A 23,907-nucleotide genomic window follows, 5' to 3' on the forward strand; every position below is an offset into this window, starting at 1 on the left:
TATACCGGGCATTGTAATACAATAAATACATTATTTTAATAATTTAATTTCAAAATAAATACATATTTTTAACTTCTCTACGACCCTGTTTGTTTTAAGCCTGGTTCGCAATCTGGCGCAATTGACCAATCACATTCCAATGATCTTGGTCAAATTACTTGCGTTCACCTTCTCCAAGCTTGTACTTGTTAACGGATAACCCTGGCTAGTACAAGTACTGTCTGTTTGAGCTTATTTTCTAATAACTTGATCATGTCAGATATTGGAGCCAAAAAAAAAAGACTTTAATAGTACTACGTACACACTCTATCGACTTCGTCAGGTGTTGATCCATCTCCCCAATCAATGTACAGCGCCGCTGGAATACCACGCTCTAGCCATACAAAGAGTGTCGCTTCTTCTGTAGAATCTACAACAGTGTGGTTTATCATTGTCAGTTCTAATCCTGAAATCGATAAGAAAATTACAAAATGTGTTAGCTCAATTGATGCCATTACAATCTAAATCCACCTTAAATTTCTGGTAAACGGAATGCAGTTATGTGGGTTTTGAATCAGTTTTCTAAACGCAAAAAAAACACATTCTTATTAATATCGATTAATCGATAAATGCTTGGATTTTAATTCAATTATCTACAAAGTTTAATTTAGCCTTTAGCCTAAACATAATGTATGTAAATCACAACATTGTATAGTTTTAAAGTATCTGGTTAATAGATATAATACCAAAATGCTGGGTTGATGACAAACAGATCGAGCGTCGAATTATCAACATTTCATTCATATATTTAATCTCTATTATATTAGACACACAAAATATATACCTGTTATATTCTGTTGAATAGTAACTGTACATGTTTTCGTTTCAGTGGTCAAACTATTACGGACATCAACCGTAACTGGGTGTTCCCCATACGTCGGGAATGCGTATGTTATGACCGCTAGAAGTTCTTTAACCAAACTAACTCGGAGATAATGTTGAGTTTCAAAAACCAAAGCATCTGCGACATCCAGTACCGAGCCCGTACTGTATGCAACTCCGGAATATTGGTACTCGATAGTGTTATTGGTAATATTCTGCCAACCAAAACCCGCAGCATTCGTTTCATAACCAATAACAAAGCCAATATCAGCAAGAGTGCCTCCAATGATGTCAGCTATTGGTATCTGGAAATACTGAGACGCATTTGTTACTGTAAATGTTACTGGTATAGCTGCCATAACTTTGTAATCAGTTCTTGGGCCGGATTCATCATACCGTGGGTCCTTAGGAGAACACACGCCACCATATTTACACGTACCAGACATTGCACAGTATACGCCAGTGGTACCACAATAGTCAGTGTATAGTGGATTTGATTTATAGGCAAAGTCATAGTTACAGTTTGCTTCTACATCGCAATTGTTATTTTGAGGACAGTAAATGTCGGCACCTGAACACAGTGGTTTTAGGATCTATTATGCAAAAACAACATGAGAATTTGAATTTAGGAAGAAATAAAATTACTGTATAAACTTTATCCGTTATAATAATGAATATTTCGTTTTTTTTGGCATTTTGTTTTTTGATTTTTTACTTTATGTAATTATTCTAAAAGGTTAATGTGATTGGTAAGTCAACAGAATAAATACATTAAAAGCTTCCTTTCTTTAATAAGCATGTGACCTACAGTAAGACATAGTTGTCCTTTGTCTAATCGCCTCTGGACCATTGATATTTAAATTAAAACATAGTACAGTCTTAAATTAAACTACATTTTTTCTTTCAAACGAAACATAATTAAGCTAGATTGTTTAATAAATTGAATTAATTACGGTAATACAAGAACAATGTTATCTTTATCTTACAAGTATGTTGACTGTACCAGGTGTAGTAACATAGGCCTCTACTGACATGATGTAGCCAGGTTGTAGGATTTCTAGTCTAGGTAGAACCCATACCGTGGAACCAGAGTTTAACAAGGTACCGTCCATTAAATCCGCCCTTGCATCCTGTGCTATGAATCCAATACTATACATAGCAGGACCTATTCAATATTCAATTTCGTTATTTCAGGAAGGAATGAATTAAAAACATTATTTTATTATATTATTAATATACACAGTGAAAATCTATATTGAATTTATGTTGCAAAACAGTATATACAGTAATTCCTGAGAGATCTCTAGTACCCAACAAAGTACCAAAGGAAGTGTTTTACTGTATGGCAATTGAAGAACAGCTCCTTAAAGTGGCCTCAAGTCAGTTTGTTGTTAAAATATAGAATTCTCAACAACTTACTACCAATCGCAGTCGTGTTTAACGTGTCCCCATCCATATCAACATCAACCAACATCTCAGAACCCTTAAACACAGTCAAAGTCATATCAAAATCATTGTTGAGATCTTCCACAATTGGACAAACCAAATCGAGGCCATCAGCGTCAATCTGCATTTGAACCAATACATCCGTAGTGTCTTCATCACCCTTTAAAAGAAATGAACAAACATATCTCGCCAATTGTAACAAATATCTATCAATAAAAAAACGCGCTATTTCACAAACATAATTTTCTAGAAAAAAAGTGCTGAAATTCTATGCGTTCAGTGCGACATGACTCGACTTCGTACTAACGTAGTTACGTACAGGTACTATACGTAGTTACGTACAGGTACTATACGTAATTACGTACAGATACAAACTTAAATCATGTTAGTGGTGTATTGCTAATGTTGCTATGCAGCAAATCTTCAACACATTGTTTTCTAAGCAAATCTATTTCTTGATCTCCGACAAGTTGCGATTTGTTGTATACGCATAAACCTAACTCAGAAATTTGCTTTTTCTTCTTTCATTCAGTCATTTATGGAAAGCATATATTTTACTAACGCGTTATTTTGGTTGGTACATGTCTATTATTAAAGAAATTTATATTACAAACTTACAGCCAAAAATCCATTTTCTGCTGTGCATTTAACACTGTAGTAACCAGGAATGGCGTAGATATGAGATTGTGTCAACAGTTTTATCGGTTCAGTAACAGCGACGCCATCACCAAAATCGAAAGTAAACTCCGGCTCGTAACCAGTAGAAGTAACAGTAATAGAACCAGAAACACCAACAATGAACGTAACACCTGTTGTCAAGTTGACTGTAATGGGAGTGTTCAAAGAATCGAACACTTCACAATAACCTATACCGCCACAAGTCTCAGCACCATCCCCGGTACAAGGTGCATTGCAAGATGTAGATGTAAAGGCATTCGCCGGTAAATATGTGTTGGTGACAGAACATAAGCAAATGTTTCCCTCTTCAACAGCAGCAAACGCGTAATCATATTGTGCACATGATATCTGACAGCCAAGTTGGGTAAGTTGATCTGGGTCACGGTTTTCAGGTGGTTCATAAAATACACGAGCCAACTTATCAACTTCATAGCAACCATGTGTAACTGTGAGAAAGACCACAAACAACCAGTAAGCAGTAGAAATGCACACAACTTTATTCAATAACAGTTTGGGTTGGAACTAGTTTAAAGATTGGTTCTCACAAGGACATAAGGGCAAGGCAAGTATTTACCAATCACACGCGACATTTCGTATAATCCATCGTTTGTGATTGGTCAAATTTTTGCGATTACGTTCCTGCGTTGCGTCCTTGTGGGAATCAAGCTTAAAAGAGGTTTAAGTTGAAATGGTTATCATAGGACATGGGCACTGTCCGCTAAACTTAATTCGTTCTAAGAATAAAATCTATCTATTGGCAAATTATGATAGGCTCTTAATGAGCGAGCCTTTTAGAAAATATTGAATTTTGACAACCAAACAAAAGAACTCCATACTTTACTAAAAGCTTTTAAAATAACGATACTGATGTTTATGACGTGGTTATAGTAACGTTGTCTGGTTACAAGGATTTCTAATTAACGGTTCTGTTTAAATTGTAATTCTATATATTAGGCTAATTTGACACTATGGGACTACGTTGTATCTTGTAAGTTGCAAAAAATGGCATCTACATATTTACATTGAAAAACAGTAGTTAGTTGAATATTTGTTGACAATTTGTAGGCCTATATTGAGTAGGTAATATTCTGTGGCGTTCCATACCACATTATCTATTCTCATATTGTTGTATTTAGGGATTCATCTAGGAGTAAAATTCACAATTCTATTGTTGACATAAAAAAAGCCAAATATGAAATATAAATTAATAACATATTTAAAAAGATCAGTGTGTCAACTTTGTTACCAGATTTAGAGAATAACGTTACCATGACAACTTATTACCGCTACAATAATCCATAATATACCAACAACTATCAAACTGACTTCAACAATATAAAACATTTATGAGATGATTAATATGATAAAAATTATTTGAACAAAATTCTGAAGGCAGGCAATATTTTGATAGCTAATTTTGTGCAAAATAATATAATCGTCATAAAAAAAGCGATGATTATTTTGTCAATAATTGCCATCACGTCTATTATTATAATGCTAGTATCCTTTACTATTGTTATGATAACAACATTCAACAACAATGTATTGTAATTTGTAACCATCGAAACACAATAAACTGGAATGTAAAAACTCATATCGTCATTTGGGCTTATTTTTTAGAATTTTTAAATATCTCCCATAGTAGTTCTGTGTATAAATTATATGAATACCAGAGAGGATTTTTTATACAAATCGTGAAACTAACGAATGTTCAAGGCCAAATAACAACGAAGAAAATGTTAATTCTACGTGTTCTCCTTTATAAAATGTATCCAAACATTTATTTTTTAGTTTTAGATTAGATTGACAATATTTTCCCTGTATCATAGGAATATTCGGTAATACAGAATTTCATGTGTATCACATGTGATGCCTGTATCATGTAAGGTTAGTTTAATTAAAAGGTTATGGTATATGATACTAAATAGGCGATACATATAAATTACCAAATATTGGAGAAATCTAGATACAGTAACTTTTATTGGGTGAAATAATCATGAAAATATTTTTCCAAATATATTCATTGAATTTTATTATTTTGATAACTTAATTTATATATTGGAAATATTTTCTTAATTAAGATCCAGCATCGTAAAACACAATTATATTAAAGTAACAATATTGATTACTTACCACTGATAACTGGTTGCCAAGTTATCTAGAAGAAAGAGTAAGAATATAACAATGTCACGACTAATATAAAGCGTGTAGCAAACAATAACAAACGTCGTGTTTGTAAATGGAGGAGGACATTGGTTGAGTTTGTATAGAATAAAAATAATAATATATCTGCTTTATGTAATCTGAGGGACCGGGAAACGTATAAGAATAACCTTTTACGTTTTACAAGGCTCCTCATTTCTTCAATGATCTTCCTCTATCTATCCGCAATTCATTATCCTTTTCCTCTTTCAAACCTAGACTTGACTTTTCTCCAAACTATGTAATCCTTTTCCAGACTTTAAATTGTAAAATTTTAGATCTAAATATTTATATATATATTATCTATTTTTTTAAAATTTAACATATCAGTTATTTTCTATATTTCCAAATTTTCTTATTCCGATTTTTAATTCTCATGTAATTTATTTTATTTATAGGCTTTTGTTTTTCTTTAACTTTTCTGTTTTTTTGTTGTTGTATTTTGTGTATTGTATCTGTTCTGAGGGTCTCAAATGATCAGCAATTGCTGGATGAATCACCCTCATCAAGTGTCCTTCCTTCTTCTCTATCCTCACGTACATTAACTAAATTTGGCAGACAATAACAAATTGTTTGGAACGAGGAATAGAATAAAATACCTTACTTGGCAATTGGAACTAATTATTCTTAAATGCAGTTTAGATTTTATTAAAAAATAAACAAATTTTTGTTGGAACGAGGAATGGAATAAAATAATTTGGAAACTCAAATTTATTTAAAATGTTTTCACATCGAAAAAATAAAGATACAATTAAATAACATTGACTGTTACATTGACATAATAATAACACAGAAACTATCGATGTATACGTATTTATAGCATTATTCATAAACATAGCACAGTTCATAAATAACCATATTCTTATTCTTCTATAAAATATTATATTCACCACCACAAACTAAGTTTTATGAGCGATTGTATTTTAATAATTTGAACATGAACGCACACGAAGCCACGCGTGTGGAATAATTTCACTGAAATTTGTTGACATAAAAAGCATTCAACCCCACGAATATCTAAATCTATAAATATTCTGAATTTAACCACTCTTATGTTGCGTTACAGACCATCTATCTAACGGTGGTTTAGAATCTTTTTACAAGTAAAATAAGAAGAATAAAAGGGCAATAAAAGTAGGACGAACCCACGTAAGACAAAAAACATGTCATTTGAATTAGGTATTCATTCAAAATGTAATAATAATTTCTATAATAATGATATAATGATTTCTAATGCGCACTTCTCCACCACCAAAGGTGCTTAATGCATCTATATTTAAATGTTTTTAATTACAATCACCTTATTCAGATGTAGGCCTATCCCTGACTTCCTCAAGCACTCTGTCCCTGTCCAATATTAGCGGATTTCGTTTCGGGACGATAACAAAGGAGATTACAAAATATTATTACCATACGCATAAGCCCAAAATATTGGGCGATTTTATTTTTTTCTTTTCTTACTCCAATTACGAAAGCACGTTATTATACAGATTCATCTGTGACGAAAATCTGTCTTCCACTGCATCAAGAATATTTATTTCCTTTCATTTATTATTATTCAAGTCAAACAAACATTATTGCTTGATATAGGAGTTAATTGTTTTAAGTTAAAATACAGATATATTATGATTTCAAGAAAAAACATCTTCTAGGTTAAAAGTTAATTCAAAATGGTTAATAATAATAATATCGAACATTTATAAAGCGGTCTTTACCGGAGTCTCACAGCGCAACATGAAAAGAATAACTATTGAAACAGGTGAGTTTTAGGAGAGATTTGAATTAAAAAAATGTGGAATGAGGAAGTTGGTTCCATATCTCTGGTACCTGAGCAAAGAAGCCCTTAGGTACGGATTAAGGTTAGTTCTAGGTGGTGTTAACTATTGGTTACTCTTGTGGTTGGATTTCAACTTCCCTACTAATACCCCTTTCACACCAAAAGCAAAACTCCGGAGACACTGTTGCTAGGTTGGTGTGAAAGGGGTATCTCCGGAGTTTTTCGACGTTTTGAATGGTCCTAAACCCCGGGGTGTCTCCGGAGATCACTCCGGAGTTTTGGTGTGAAAGGGGTATAAGTGAGGACATTGAAAACATTTAAATAGGCAATAGGAAATCAACTGATCATTTTTCACCTTTAACCTGCCAAAACAGAATTGATGAAAAATCATTCAGCGAGAAAGGTTACATTACGTCATCTGTACTACTAAAACGCTTCACCTCATTTAAATAAATGAATTAATACCACTTGTTAATTTCATGTAAATGATTTGTCTATCAAAAAAATCGTTGCAATTGATTTACTGAGACCTAAAACTGTGGTAGAATTAACTTAATTAACAGAAATCAATTTATAAAATGTATTACATCGGGTTCAAGGAGATTAACGAATTGATACAGATAGGGTCTTGGTAATTTTTTGGTCATTAGCTCACGTGTAAAAAGGCGCAGCTTTTATCGTACCCTTTCTCTCTTTATTATTTCAATTTATATTTTCATATACATTTTGGGAAAATAAAGATTATCGGTAGGCCCAGTACTGTATTATCAAAAAATAAAATATCACCTAGATGCAAAGTATCCAAATGGTTAGGCCTATTATCATCGTACTGTAAATAACTATATTGTTTTACTGTCTGTTGGTTGTTAATGGCAATCTTTATAAACCTAAACTATGTAGCCGAATTAATGTGCTGACTCTGTTACCTTATGATATTACGCAGACAAATACATAATAAATATCTAATATCAAATAAATTTGTGTTCCATATAAAAAACTGAACATAAGGTTATGCTAATGATGTAAGATAATAATATAGGCCTACATCTGGAAAATCTTGTTTTCGGTAATAATTTCAAAGATTTTACTCCTTCGTAACTAACAAATACCAACATTGGAAGAATAACGTATAATAACAAATATATATATATATATATGGCTTGCCGGCAATATTGCCTTTCTTAAAGAAAATCTATTTTATCGTTTTCATTTTTTAATCAAATAGGCCTATTGAAATTGGTAGTGTTTCAAAAACTTACCGAGATGATAAATATAAAAACAATTGGCAGGCGCCTGTCCATGTTGCCTTAATTCACACTTTAAACATACCAATGATGTACATTTTGTAGAGGTAATATCTTAATCCCAAAATGTCGCAATAAACTCGACGACGATTGTGCGCGGACAACTCTCGCACAAAATCATCGACACTGTGCATCTAGAAAAACCTAACACGCATGCGCAAAACTGATCGTTAATCGACGATTTGATATTTTTTCCGATCGATAAAGCCGGAAGACAATTTCAAGTTGGTATTATTAAGTTATTAATGAAAAGTGATCATAGTCGATCGCATTCGAACAATACATCTACTTAGATGTGCAAGGTAGCAATTAACAAGTAATATTCCACGTTGCCACAGACGTTTATGATCTTGTTCTATACGACGTATTCATAAACAGCGTATTTTATTCAAATGACGCTCGATACAATTTTAGCGAATGAAAGACATCATTAGTGCATATTATTTTAGTAAACAAAAATGATTGGATAGTCGATAGCATACGTGCAAACAAACGTTCAATCGTAAAAACGGCACCATTATCGTAGGCCTACAGTATAAATTAAATGACTTAAAATTTGGGTCGGAATACGATTAGATTAAAAAAAGAATATATATATATATATAATATATATCTAAATAAATAAAAAAAAGAGTACGATTAGGCCATCTACATGTAGCATGCATGGACACTCTTACAAAATCATATAAGCGTGGCGCACAAAGGTACTAAAATGACAAACATTGTATGCTTAGGTGACGTGTACAACAGGAATCTCGACTACACTCACTAACACTCGAATACGCGCATAGTACGTGGCGCATAAAGACAGAAAATTGGGTAGGAATACGATTAGGCAACCTATATGTGGCATGCATGGACACTCTTACAAAATCATATAAGCCCAATGCAAGCGCGGCGCACAAAAGGTACTGAAATAACACAAATTGACGTGTACAAGAGACTCGACTACAATATCACTAATACTCGAATACGCGCATGTACGCGGCGCATAAAGACAGACAATCACATGATACTAGAATACGTACACTGGTTACTGGTGTATAAAGACACCGACTACAAATCACATCAATAGTAGTTATAGTTCGATAATTTTCTTTTGTATATTTCTTAAATTATTCAATCGATGAACCTTAATTTCAGCCAACAGCAATTTCCTTTAAGTGATGGCAACAGACGTATGTTAATATTTGTAGTAGATTTTCAAGAGTTACGTTTTGTTTTAGATACTTTAATAGGATCGATGCTTATTATGTAGAGTCAGTCATAATTCAGACATACAATATTTTCTATATCGTCGGTGAATTTATCATTTTCTCTGTTTAAAGCTCTGTCTACATTATCAAAGTTTATGTGACAAAAACATGTAATTGATAAAGAATGAATATGCATGTTATAAAATCAAGGCTGAACAAAAATGGGCTAATTTCAAAGAAAAACAGATTTTATATTAATTTTTAATGGTAAAATATTAAAGTGTATGTTTTTTACATTATGTATACTTGTGGCTGTTCTTCGAAAGAGAACACAGAAATACTTGTACATGTCAACTCAACATCTTATGTTTATGTTCAATATCCAAACTACACCATTATTTCTACTTTTTAAGGATTATGCTAGTTTGTTTGTTTGTTCGTATATTTATTTAGACTCTGTACTTATATTCTACAAATGTGGTCATGTTTTTATGACAACGTAATTTATATTTAAATACTGTATCAAAAACGATACGTTTTTTTAAAGATAATAGTTGGAAGAACCCACAAAAGACAAAAAAACATGTGATTCAATCCTGGGAATGATTAAAACATTAAATACAACTTACTGTACTATAATTATGTTTTCCTTACCATGTAATCAAATTGGCTGGGTATCTTTCACACTTCATTGCACTTTAATTTTAACAATTACAAGAACATATATAGTTGATTAAAATAATTTTGAATTCAAGTTTGAAACTCTATCTTAACAGAATATTGGTTAATGCTTATGCGTTCGTCCGTTGCTATGGACGCATCCAGCTAATTTGAGCGTCATCGGGTGTTTTCTATAGATCACGGTAAGCATTGTGTTTAGTGTGTTTTTATTGTCTACTTTCAAAAGCCAACAAAATCTATTTAATACATTAGTTATATTTTATGGTATTTTATAACTATATGGATATCGATGTTTTAAAAATACGTTTTAGTCGTGGTAGTACGGAATAATTACATACCATTGATTTGTCGTTGTCGCTCTGGTGTAAAGCTCTGTCTACACTATCAAAGTTCTTTGTGACATAACAATACGATGCGCCCATATATGGACATGGTGATGTCATATCACTACCATTGGGAATTTGGGCACATCACACTTTTTTTGTCAACCTAGTTTGATAGTGTAGCCTAGACAGAGCTTAAGAGTGTTCCTACCAGTTCTGCTCTTTCCCGTGGGTTTCTACTTTAAAATTGGTAATTTTTAGTTCTCCTCCTTTGGAACATAACACCCCTATTCAGGAGACTTCCATATTAAATAACACATTTTGTTAACCGAACGAGAGGCAATATATGTTTCAACACTATGGGCAACACCTATTAAGACAGGCACATTGTTGGGTCTTGAGAAACTGCCCCTTTAACAGTAGTTCTGTCTGTATACAGTAGGCCTAATTTCTGAAAATTGTTAATACAGTGTTTCTGTCTTCGAAGCGTAATGATTGTAAACAAAGCACTATTAATGATATAATTATTATGAGGCTTGTCCTTGTAAACAGCTTCCATTTAAACGACGGTTTAATAATGATATCATGTTAATGCTTTGTTACAATTTACATAGCGTATTTGCAGCATCAGAACATAGAGAAACAGCCATTAAAGTGTTAATTCAATCATCCGAATTGTATGGTTACCAGGGAGATGAGACTGACCAATCGACGACGAGCCAGCGTCAAACATCTTTAAAGGTATATGGCAACATTTCAGTTTCCATTTGTGCAACAAATGCACAATATCAAAATCCGAGCTACATAAATATAAGAAAGAGTACATTTTATTAGTAGGTGTTAAGTTTAAAAGAAAGAAAAATGTACATTAATAATAGTAGTTAAGTTTGATATTATATTTTGCTTCCATGTAAATAAGAAGCTTTCGATTTGTGTTAACCTAGATCCCTAGTATAGAATTCAAGTAAATTATGCATTTCATCATTTTTCCATTTGCCTTCCAGCTCTGAAATATATTTTTTTTTAAACAAAAAATAGGTTAAAATGCACATGTTAAAAATAGGTTAAAATACACATGATTGCGATAAAAGAAAGCTATGGTCATGTTCTGGACCTAGAATCGACCAAATTGGGTTCAGCAACTTGACAAAAATTGCTAAACCAAACTCATATTAATGACGTCATAGGTCATTGCAAAATAACAAGTTCCCTAATATAATGGTGTAGTACAATGATGATTAATAAAGTATATCTTACATCCTTTCTTGATAGGTAATCCAACTCTTTGAATTCTTGTATCTATTTAGTATAAATGCAACAGTGACAAGTACATCTTCAAAATCTAAATTGTAAAAAATGGTTAATACTGTATTAATGAAAAACAAAAGAAAATATTATTCAATCTAATTTTTAAATCAAAGGTGTTGGAATGTTCAATAATACAAGAATATTTTTGTGAATTACTCTTACTGTATAACTATATATAGTTTTATTCCAAAATTGTTTATATCTCTACCAAGCTACCTTCTTTGTTTTCTACTCTTATTCAGACTCCACCCTGCCTCCTTTTGTTGTATTTCTTTTATTCCTGTCTACCCAGGCAGCACTTGCCAGCTCTTATACAATTACGTTATTCAAATTCCTTCACTTGCACTGATGAAGGGCTAGTGTTGCCGAAAGCTCTGCTAACTTTTATGGCTGTTTTACTTATCGTTTTGATTTAGCTTTTTTTTTTTTTTTGTATCTCCATTGAGATCCAGCCACTGATACCCACAGTCATTTTTTCAGTAATTTGCCTTTGGATGTATAACTATATATAAAAACAAATTTCCTACCTTTTTCATCATAAAAACAGTCACTGGCTAACACAATGTCAACGTGTGGAAGATTGAGAAGAGCTAATGAATACTGACCCCAAGTTATACCAACAAAATCCACTTTGTCTAAAACTTGATTCTCTTTACAACTTCTCTTGCTATGTTCAATGCATTGAGGAAATAAACTGTTATCCGATAGGGTCACATTAGCTCCCAATTTAGAAGCTAATATACCTGGTAGACTTGTCCCAGCACCTAGCTGTAAAAAATATGTTGAAAATAAATGTCTCAAATGGCTTGTTGTTGGCTCTGTTTTTTAATGTATTAAAAAGGGTTGTCAAATTGCATGCAGCTTAGGGTTAAACACATTGCTAACCTATGTATAAGTACTGTACCTCGAGTATGAACTTTGTTTTAATATAATCTCTTCTGTTAACAATATACTGCGCCAATACAGCTGCTGCAGGCCATGTATACATGCCATAGCGAGGGTCAAGAATCTATAAAAACAAAATAAAAAGATGCGGTACTAATACTATAATAATATTATTGCTGAAGAAATCTTCAATTCAATACAAAATATTTAAAATGAACAATAAACGCACCAGGCCATTCATTCTAATAAATAAGGCAAATACTATTATATATGTTATATATTATTATGTTATTGTTATGTGCAATTTGAACGATTTTTTAGAAGTTTTATGTTTATTTAGAGCGCTCAGTTAAAAAAACTAAATTCTGGTGGTAAATAAAAGCCACAAATAATAATAGGTTTGCATTATGTAATAAATATACAATATAAAACCCAATAAATCCTTCCTATGCCTAGGCCCTTGGCTCAAGGGACACAAACGATATCGACCACCCAGCTGGCCATGCTTTAGATAGCCTAGCCTCTACTAGCTAGGCCTAGGCTAGGCTAGGCCTATAGGCTATATAATACTAGTAGTAGTAGACCTAGGAGGCCTAGAAAGCTAGAGTTAATGTTTACTGTATTTGTTTGTATATACCTCTGGGATGTTTATTTCTATCTGTTGTTCATTACATAAATCGAAAACAAACTTTCTTTTCATGCATTTTTCATCCATTCACATGAAATCAAGATTTCGCGCGGACTTTCCATCATTTCCTTCTCTCTCAACAAAACCAGTCATGCGTGTTATTTACAGTTTTGTGTTTCGATTGGTACTTTCAGAAGTCATTCGACTGGAATATTTATAAACTTTCTGATATTTCACAAGTAATGCTTTTCACGTTTAAAATAAAACTCAACTATTTCGCTTTTTAAAAATCAACCCTATTTTATTCTACTCCAATGGACCACAAGAAAATAAAATGTGCTACACAGTTTCAATATAAACCCACGGGGTGTCATACTTAATGTTTCTACGAAAGTGTTCTGTTGTCCAAAAATGAAAAACAAAGATGAATATGCTTTAATAAAGTTATTACTTCATAACTTAAAAAGACATACTGTATAAGTCCTATTAAGGGGACACGGGACCTTAAAAAATGGGTTCATACTGGAAAATGTCCCGTGAATAGGAGTTTCCCAAAGAAATGGTTCTACTATTATACAGCAACAAAAACACTGTCTAAGTTTAATCAGACAGAAGTAATGATCACTTTGTCGATCCAACGTTTAGGTTAAAACGAATAACTATTATAATAACATTAAAAAATAGCCTATTATATTTTACACTTTTAGAGATAACATTCTTCCTCGTATTTGTCTTTTTGCTTCTTCCGTTCTGTGTATGGAATTAATCTAGGATAAAGCAATATTATACCAATTCCCATAGTACTTATTATTATACAACTTGAGCCAAATGCCCACTGAACGCCGTATTTGAAATATGCAAATCCACCATATAAAGATCCTATCAGCCTGCCGATATTCCCCATAGCACTAAACACACCCATACAAATACCCTGTGAAAAAAAAACACAAGTACTGTAATTTTTATACAGTAGAGGCCTAATACATTATATTATACATATATTCATTTTCATCCGTACACAAACTTCCAGTAATATATCATATCTTATGGTTGACTCTCTCAACTTTTAGGCCTACGTATCAATAATGAGCAACTGTTTACCATGATCAAACACTACGATGTTTACTTAATTATTATGTTTAACCATACAGTATAGTCTATTATAACTTAATAATACTTTTATTGGTTTTGTTGTCATTTGCTATAGACATAGGCACAATTTATATTGTTTATTCTTCACATGTTCCCCTTACAAAATGATAACTTGATAGGCTTTCTACAGAAGTCTGTGATTGTTTCTTATTTTTATCTCTGGACATCCAAGATTATTCTTTTTGATTTTAGTTTAAAATACCTGATGTTTAGGTTGTAAGGTCTTGGCATAAATAAAGAATGCTGTACTTTGTAACATTGGGTACCCAAAACCTTGAATACTCAAAGCTGTCACGTATTGGGCTACTGGCATAGCTGGAGTAGAATCACACCAGGAGTACTTCCATGGGCATCCTCCCTCACCAATATTAGCAGACGTTCCATTTACATCTAAAATAAATACAATATCAATGACCGTCATTATATTTATATATATATAGTTTGGTAACAGGGGGTTCTACTTGTAATAAGCTATGCTTCAGAGATTCCCCCTTTCCATTCTTATGTTTTGGAAATAAAAAGAAAGAAGATGAAGAAAATGATGACGCGCGGCGGCGTACAAAGCGTTATCAACGTGTCACATTCCTGTCTCTGGTGTCACTGACTGACTGACCTAGCGATATACCAACTTCTCGTGACCAACCAAATGACGTAATTAATATTTGAATAAACAGCAATATTAGTTTACTATCATGCAATAATAATATAGTTTATGTTTTTATTGATTTACTTAGAGAGTATAATAACTACATTTGATAGACAATGATGTAAACATAAGTCGACAAACAAACCTATAGTGGGTCTTTCAAGTGACCCAGGACCAAACGGGATAAGCAGAACTGAGCTTATTATGGTTAAAACCATTCCAATTGATAACGAAACACGCTCATCAATTCTAAAAGAAAGTAACAAAACTATAATGTGAATACAATTGTCATAAATAAATAATATAATAAGATTTTAAAATAGCTAAACAATCACGTATTAGGTCTACAATGAAAAATCTAATGTGGCTTTTAGTAGGCCTATAATAATATGCAAATCAACAGCAATCACTCTTACTGGATTCGTTATCTCGTCACGTTTATTTTTATACTTACAGTTTTGATGTTTTCCCCAATATCATCACAACAAAAATAGCGAGGCCAGCTAATGTAAACATTATCATGCTAAAATTACGTGTTGCTAATTGTCGACTCCATCCAAGTATGTGCATTCCATACGGTGCTGCCACTCTAAAATATAATGAAATTGTTTGTTTTGTTTGCTTCATTAATTTTCCACACATCCAACAAAAATACAACATATATTTATATAAATAAAACATGATAACAATGTGCGAATGGAGATCAAAATATGTAATAGTTTGTTGACATGACAAGTAAACTAAATTTACATAAATAAGTTTTTCACCATAACAATCTAAATCATCCACATCGACCATTCATAATCGATCATTTTCACCAAGCGACAATTATCGACCACACACTTCCTATTGTCAGGTTCATCATTCAAACTTAAGTTTTAAAGAATTTCCCTTAAGCCTAAAACATCAATAAACAATATATAAAGACCACCCTAAAATTAACATTAAAGGATTTTTCTTATAAAGTGGTATTCACAAAGGTTTTATGGTTAAGTGAATTCCAAAAGTAAGTTATAATTTATTCAGTTTCAAGAAGACTCAAGAGTTTAAAAAGACCGGGTTCCAAAAGACCAAAACGCCGAGGCATTCTTCATCTTTACTTTTCCTTTTAGAACACACCACCGATTACCGCAAACCTGCAGGCCTACTAATTTATTTTACTCACGTTGATTTTACTCCAAAGGTAAAGACGGTGGCGGCGAAAAGAAGATTCAGAAACACGGTAACAACTATATCAAGACCAGAAAACCACGAAACCTTCTCAACTGATGACTCTTCTACTGATGATGAATCTTCTACTGATGGCGAAAAACAAGTACATGTCACCGATCAGCAACACAAACGTTCATGTGGGTATTTCTATTTTAAAATTATAACTTTAGGTCTACTTCATAGTCATAAGGATGAGCAATAAAATGTCCAAATTGGAATCTTTACCTTGTTTTAAACGCGTTATTTCACTTGTAGTGATGTCATCAACATGTACTTCTTTGAACAAAAATAAGATACACACCAGCGTTAGGCTGACCAAGAGTACGTTGGTGACTGCAGGCAAAGTGTAAACGTTTAAGCTCATGGTTGAAATTGTAAAACCTTCCTCTCCAATTGGAACATAGGCCATTTGTAAAACTATCAACAAAACAATACAAGAAATGCAAGTTGTTTATGCCTATTACATTTTTAAAAAATGAATTCAATTCAAGGTAACATTTATTTCTTTCAAAACAAAATAACAATAAGAAAGAACAGTTCTTCTAATTTACAAATATTTTGAGAATGAAACAGACTGGAAAAGAAAAAAAACCATTTCTTTAAATTTTGAAAGAGGCAAAGCCAAAAAATGATACTTGCATTGTTCAATTACAGCTTTAGATTTTTAATTGTAAGGTGGTCAAACTAGTTGAATACGAAAAAAAGGTTGAAATGTTACCTGGTCCCACTGTATAGCCAAGCATTTGGGCAGCAACAAAATGAGACGTAGCTGTAGTTCTCTCAAGTATGGTGGTACCGACAGATAAGTATACTCGAGCAATCGCTAAGCAACCTATTATTCAAATTCAAATTCTAATTTATTCACCTTCCTTTGGAGAAACATATAAAAACTGTACAATAAAACACAACAAAATGAAGATTCACACGAATCAAAAGATTAAAAAGGTTTTAACAAGTTAAATAAAGTGTCAAAAATTGTGAAAAATGGCAGACTTAACGCTATCTATCATAGTTTGAGAACAATAATAAGTCGTTACACATTGCACACAATGTATTAAAGGACATATAGAATATTAAATCTTTGTATACCTCCAGAAATTCCAGCTAAGGCTCTTGATATGTAGACTAAAGTAATTTGTTGAGACTCTATATGATATGGAATCACATAAACTATATTGGAACCAAGAGCAGCAATACTAGTTATTATTAGCGGAATTTTACAGCCAATTCTACTGCTGACACTACCACAAGTAATACATGACACTAATGCTAACAACCCCTGCATTCCCGTTAGTTGCCCCATTACGGTCGTCTCAACATCATCATCCATCTGAAATTGTAAAAGTAGGCCAAGCGTTAACATATAAAACAAAGATTTAATTGAATGCGATTGTGTTCTAATTATGACACGATTTATAATACAAGATGTTCGTTTTGTTTTTATAGAAATTATTATGAATGGAAAGGTTTTGCTATGGCTTTCATTTTATCTCTTATCATTTATACGGCTTAATAATTATCAATTATCAATCAATAGTTATCAATTATGGGATTCGGTTTAATAAAAGTTAACAATGAAATTTATCAATTACAGTATCCATACACTTTCTATTGTCTTTGCTGTTATACAATGCTACGGCAAACTTAATATTACACATATTTATTGTACACAAATAAGGGAATAAATAAAGTAAATAAATTGTTTAGAGTCTATTTAAACGACTGTTTTAAACGACTCCATGGGCTATTCCGATGGCAAGAAAGCGAAATGTATTGTTCTTTTCATAAAAATATATAATAAAATGACTTACATATTTCAAATACGACCACATTGAAGTTAGAATAATCGAGTTGGCAAAAGCCTCGCAAAAGGCAACAATGTACATGGTGCGTATGGAGTGCCATCGTCGTTTAAGTTTAGTCGAGCTTCTGAAAAGATGAAAATATTAAATGTTTATTTTTTTCTTTCATTATTTCGTATTTACTTTTATGATCAATGTATTACCTAGTGTATTCTGAGTTCGAATCAAGCATTTTAAGCGTTTAGGCCTATATGAATAAAACAACGTCTCGTTCACAGCATCGGCTGGCAATGTGTAAGGTGAGCCGATCATGCGCTACTACAATAAATGAAAATTCAAACATTGCCCCTATGTAATCTGATAATAACCTACTTTTAGATAACATGGTATATGGCCTACTATAATATATTACACGGTTAGTGTGGAGATTCAAAATGTAAACTTTAAAAGTTCAAATCAAGCGATTATTAATTATAATACTTATTATATACTTATTAAATAATTGAAAAAAAATGAAATACATTTTCCGGGCCCTAAATCTGCTTTTTGAATCAGCGTGTTTTTTAACATATTATTTGCAAAAGCCAGGTTCACTACTTATCAATAGCAAACAAACTAAATCAACGAAGATTGATTAATCTATAGTAAGTGTGAAATCTAGCTAGATCCCAATAAGCATCATGATGATCTTATTATATTGTTTAGTACTACGTCTCTAATATTATATCATGACACTAGGCCTACAGTCACAGGATTGAGTTGGGTTTGGTTTCCGAGTGCATTTTCTGCATTTTCAATGTGAAGTTGTATTATAAATATTACCGAGTCAGTAATTCAGTTTTTGTTGTCTTTTGTGGTTAACCACCACCTTTATTCATTCAACCTTTCATACATATTTCATTCACATTTCATTTTCGTACAATAAATTACCGTTTTCTACTTTTTTCGTTATTTTCTGATTTTTACACTTTTTACCTTATACCTAGTGTTTTAATTTAAATGCATACAAATAACCATACAAATCTACACTTCATAGTTGTTGAAAGTTTATAGTAAATTCCAAGCCCACCAAAAAAAAAACTAGTATGATAATAATACTGTACTATATAAACACGAACATATTTTGAATATAAAAAGTATACCGTTATAGGCCTACTGCGCCTAAATATAGCACAATCCGATCATTTCAGACAAAGGTGATTATATAATTATGCACGTGATCGCCTTTTGTTATATTATGACGTCATTTTGCTTAATAAAGTTATTCAGTTAGTTATTCTCCTCAGAATAAAAATACATACGGTAGAACTCCTATTAAGGGGACACGGGACACGGGACACGGGACCCCCCCCCCCCCCCAAAATGGGTTCATACCGAAAAATGTTCCATGAATAGGAGTGTCCCAAAAGAAATGGTTCTACTGTAATAACGTTTACATTTGACCAGGTACACAGTATGACTCGTGTTTGTTGATCCAACTTTTGGTCAAAGTGACTTTGATATTAAAAAATTGTCTAGGTATTCAACACTTTTAGAGATAACATTCTTCCTCGTATTTGTCTTTTTGCTTCTTCCGTTTTGTGTATGGAATTAACCTAGGATAAAGCAATATTATACCAATTCCCATAGTACTTATTATGATACAACTTGAGCCAAATGCCCACTGAACGCCGTATTTGAAATATGCAAATCCACCAAAAAAAGATCCTATCAGCCTGCCAATATTCCCCATAGCACTAAACACACCCATACAAATACCCTGTGAAGAAAAAACACAAGTACTGTAATTTTTATACAGTAGAGGCTAATAGTAATACATTATAATATTATACATATAGCGCTAAATACACCCATACAAAGACCCTGTGAACAAAAAACAAAAATAATGTAATGTTTATACAATAGAGGCCTTATACATTATACATATTCATTTTCATCCGCACACAAACTTCCAGTATTAATTTTTTATATATATCCTATGTTTGACTCGCTCAACCAACTTTTACATATCAATAATGAGCAGCTGTTTACCATGATCAAACATTATGTTTACTTTTTACATATTTAATCCTCAGTCTATTATAACTTTCCATAATAAATTTGTATTAGTTTTAGTGTCATTTGCTATAGACATAGGCCCAATTTATATTGTTTATATTTCATCGCATGTTCCCCTTATAAATGATAACATGTATAGGCTAGAGAAGGTTGTGATGATTATTTATTTGTATCCCTGGACACCGCCGAAGTTCATTCATTCTGATTTTAGTTTAAAATACCTGATGTTTAGGTTGTAAGGTCTTGGCATAAATAAAGAATGCTGTACTTTGTAACATTGGGTACCCAAAACCTCGAATGCTCAAAGCTGTCACGTATTGAGCTACTGACATTGCGGGAGTTGAATCACACCAGGAGTACTTCCATGGGCATCCTCCCTCACCTATTAGCAGACGTTTCATTAACATCTAAAATAAATACAGTATCAAGGACCGTCATTAATATTTATATATATAGTTTGGTAACAGGGGGTTTCTCCCTTTCCATTCTTATGTTTTGTACTATGATTATTTATGTATGTTTATGATTATGTGAATGGATATAAAAAGAAAGAAATTGAAGAAAATGGATGACGCGCGGCGGCGTACAAAGCGGTATCAACGTGTCACAATCCTATCTCTTGTGTCACTGACTGACTGGCCTAGCGATATACCAACGTCGCGTGACCAACCGAATGACGTAATTAATATTTGAATAAACAGCAATATTAGTTTACTATCATGCAATATTAATAGTAAATGTTTTTATTGATTTACTTAGAGAGTATAATAACTACATTTGATAGACAATGATGTCAACATAAGTCGACAAACAAACCTATAGTGGGTCTTTCAGGTGATTCCGAACCAAACGGGATAAGCAGAATCGAGCTTATTATAGGCCTAGTTAAAACCATTCCAATTGATAACAAAACACGCTCATCAATTCTAAAAGCAAAGTAAAAAAACTATAATGTGAATACAGTTGTCATAAGTAAATAATTAATAATGATAAGAAGTAAAAATAGCTAAACAATTATTAAATCTAATCTGGCTTTTAGTAGGCCTATATAATATCACTATTACTGGATTCGTTATCGTCGCGTTTATTTTTATGCTTACAGTTTTGACATTTTCCCCAATATAATCACAACAAAAATGCCGCAGCCAGCTAATGCAAACATTATCATGCCAACATTACGTGTTGCTAATTGTCGACTCCATCCAAGTATGTGCATTCCATACGGTGCTGCCACTCTAAAATATAAATACTTATATATAAATTGTTTGTTTTTTGTATGATTCAATAATTTTTCATATATTCAACAAAAATATACAGATATTTATATACATAAGACATAATAACAATGTGTGAAAGAAGATAAAAATAACTAAATACATTACGCATTGACCACCTAAGCAGTTGTCGACATGACAAGTAAACTAAATTTAAAAAACTCAGTGTGAATGATTAAAATTCGATTCATTATTGACACAATTCTTGTACTCATTAATACGCATAAGTTTTTCATAATCGATCATTTTCACCTACGTGCCCATTATCGACCACCACCACTTCCTCGTTGTCAGGTTCAGATCCAGTGCCGTGTTCACCATTCAAACTTTAAATTCTAAGGTTTTTCCTTAGGCCTAAATCATCAATAAATAATATTTAAGGACCGCCTTTAAATCAACATTTAAGGATATTTGGTTAATTGGTTAATTTCCAAAAGGAAATCATAATTGTATAAAGTTTCAAAAAGACCCAGTTCCAGAAGAACAAAACGCCGAGGCATTCTTTATCTCTACTTTTCGTTTTTGAACACATCGATTACCGCAAACCTGCAGGCCTACTAATTTATTTTACTCACGTTGATTTTACTCCAAAGGTAAAGACGGTGGCGGCGAAAAGAAGATTCAGAAACACGGTAACAACTATATCAAGACCAGAAAACCACGAAACCTTCTCAACTGATGACTCTTCTACTGTTGATGAATCTTCTACTGATGGCGAAAAACAAGTACATGTCACAACAAAAACGTTCATGTGGATATTTCTATTTAAAAATTATAACTGTAGGTCTCAACTTCATAGTCATAAGGATGAGCAATAAAATGTCGAAAAGTTTAATCTTTACCTTGTTTTAAGCGAGTTATTTTACTTGTAGTGATGTCATCAACATGTACTTCTTTGAACAAAAATAAGATACACATCAGCCTTAGGCTGACCAAGAGTACGTTGGTGACTGCAGGCAAAGTGTAAACGTTTAAGCTCATGGTTGAAATTGTAAAACCTTCCTCTCCAATTGGAACATAGGCCATTTGTAAAGCTATCAACAAAACAATACAAGAAATTCAAGTTGTTTATTACGTTTTTAAAAATGAATGATATTCGCATTATTCAATTACAGCGTTAATCTCAGTGTCAGTATTGATGATACAGATTTTTAATTGTAAGGTGGTCAAACTAGTTGAATACGAAAAAAAGGTTGAAATGTCACCTGGTCCTACTGTATAGCCAAGCATTTGGGCAGCAACAAAATGAGAAGTTGCCGTAGTTCTCTCAAGTATGGTGGTGCCAACAGATAAGTATACTCGAGCAATCGCTAAGCAACCTATTATAGTTTGAGAACAATAGTGTAACATTAGTAAAGAAGTCGTTACACATTGCACACAATGTATTAAAGGACATATAGAATATTAAATCTTTGTATACCTCCAGAAATTCCAGCTAAGGCTCTTGATATGTAGACTAAAGTAATTTGTTGAGACTCTATATGATATGGAATCACATAAACTATATTGGAACCAAGAGCAGCAATACTAGTTATTATTAGCGGAATTTTACAGCCAATTCTACTGCTGACACTACCACAAGTAATACATGACACTAATGCTAACAACCCCTGCATTCCCGTTAGTTGCCCCATTACGGTCGTCTCAACATCATCATCCATCTGAAATTGAAAATAAGTAGGCCAAGCTGATTACAAAATGTTCATCTGGTTTTGGATATTCATAAATTAATAGTTCTTTTCGAAAAAAACAAGAAACTACCTGTTTGACAATTTCGCTGTCTTTTCTTCTGAAAAAGCTGTCCGAGCAGGACAGCGAAACTGTCAAGCATTTTACAGTTTCGCTAATTTTTTTTTCTCGAAAAGAATTGCAAATTCAAGTAGAGTTAATATTAAAGTAAAATAAAGATGTAATTGAAAGCGACTGTGTGCTATAAAATATACAAGATATTCGGTTTTGTTTTTATAGAAATTATCAATGGATTAAATGTATGCATTTTTATACTGTGGTACAACAATAAAAACTGAACATTAGGTTCATGGTGATACCGTTGCTATGGCTTTCATTTTATCATTTATACGTCGGCTTATTAAAAGTATAATACCGTATTCATACACTTTCTATTGTCTTTGCTCTTTTACAATGCTATACGAAAAACCTAATACACATATTTATTGTACAATAATATAAGATAATAATTATAATAAATTGTTTAACGTCTACCAAAATCGACACCATGGGCTATTTAAACGACACCATGGGCTATTTAAACGACACCATGGGCTATTTAAACGACACCATGGGCTATTTAAACGACACCATGGGCTATTTAAACGACACCATGGGCTATTTAAACGACACCATGGGCTATTTAAACGACACCATGGGCTATTTAAACGACACCATGGGCTATTTAAACGACACCATGGGCTATTTAAACGACACCATGGGCTATTTAAACGACACCATGGGCT

The 23,907-nt window shown here is 32.6% G+C and overlaps 3 protein-coding genes across 3 annotated transcripts in view; all 3 read right to left on the reverse strand.

The window, feature by feature from the left end:
- LOC140059485 (polycystin-1-like) overlaps window positions 1-8,343 on the reverse strand; it is a 29,389-nt gene extending 21,046 nt beyond the window's left edge. The window contains exons 1-7 of the mRNA XM_072105416.1: window positions 8,224-8,343; window positions 5,119-5,143; window positions 2,926-3,431; window positions 2,281-2,467; window positions 1,848-2,026; window positions 824-1,454; window positions 302-445 (exon numbers count right to left, since the gene is read on the reverse strand). Coding sequence (XP_071961517.1) covers window positions 302-445; window positions 824-1,454; window positions 1,848-2,026; window positions 2,281-2,467; window positions 2,926-3,431; window positions 5,119-5,143; window positions 8,224-8,265 — 1,714 coding nt within the window. The 5' untranslated portion in view covers window positions 8,266-8,343. The remainder of the gene's footprint in view (window positions 1-301; window positions 446-823; window positions 1,455-1,847; window positions 2,027-2,280; window positions 2,468-2,925; window positions 3,432-5,118; window positions 5,144-8,223) is intronic.
- A 1,414-nt stretch (window positions 8,344-9,757) lies between these two features.
- On the reverse strand, window positions 9,758-13,438 carry LOC140047202 (histone-arginine methyltransferase METTL23-like). Its single transcript, XM_072092075.1, has 5 exons — window positions 13,299-13,438; window positions 12,681-12,785; window positions 12,304-12,544; window positions 11,726-11,810; window positions 9,758-11,268 (listed from the first exon to the last, which is right to left on the reverse strand). Exons 1-5 carry the CDS (start codon window positions 13,374-13,376, stop codon window positions 11,118-11,120), a joined length of 660 nt encoding a protein of 219 aa, XP_071948176.1. The 5' UTR covers window positions 13,377-13,438; the 3' UTR covers window positions 9,758-11,117.
- A 554-nt stretch (window positions 13,439-13,992) lies between these two features.
- LOC140042395 (major facilitator superfamily domain-containing protein 8-like) lies at window positions 13,993-15,603 on the reverse strand. Its single transcript, XM_072087697.1, has 4 exons — window positions 15,542-15,603; window positions 15,233-15,336; window positions 14,644-14,831; window positions 13,993-14,220 (listed from the first exon to the last, which is right to left on the reverse strand). Exons 1-4 carry the CDS (start codon window positions 15,601-15,603, stop codon window positions 13,993-13,995), a joined length of 582 nt encoding a protein of 193 aa, XP_071943798.1.
- Window positions 15,604-23,907: the final 8,304 nt, after the last annotated feature.

Source organism: Antedon mediterranea, chromosome 1, assembly GCF_964355755.1.
Source record: "Antedon mediterranea chromosome 1, ecAntMedi1.1, whole genome shotgun sequence".
Classification (NCBI taxonomy): Eukaryota; Metazoa; Echinodermata; class Crinoidea; order Comatulida; family Antedonidae; genus Antedon; species Antedon mediterranea.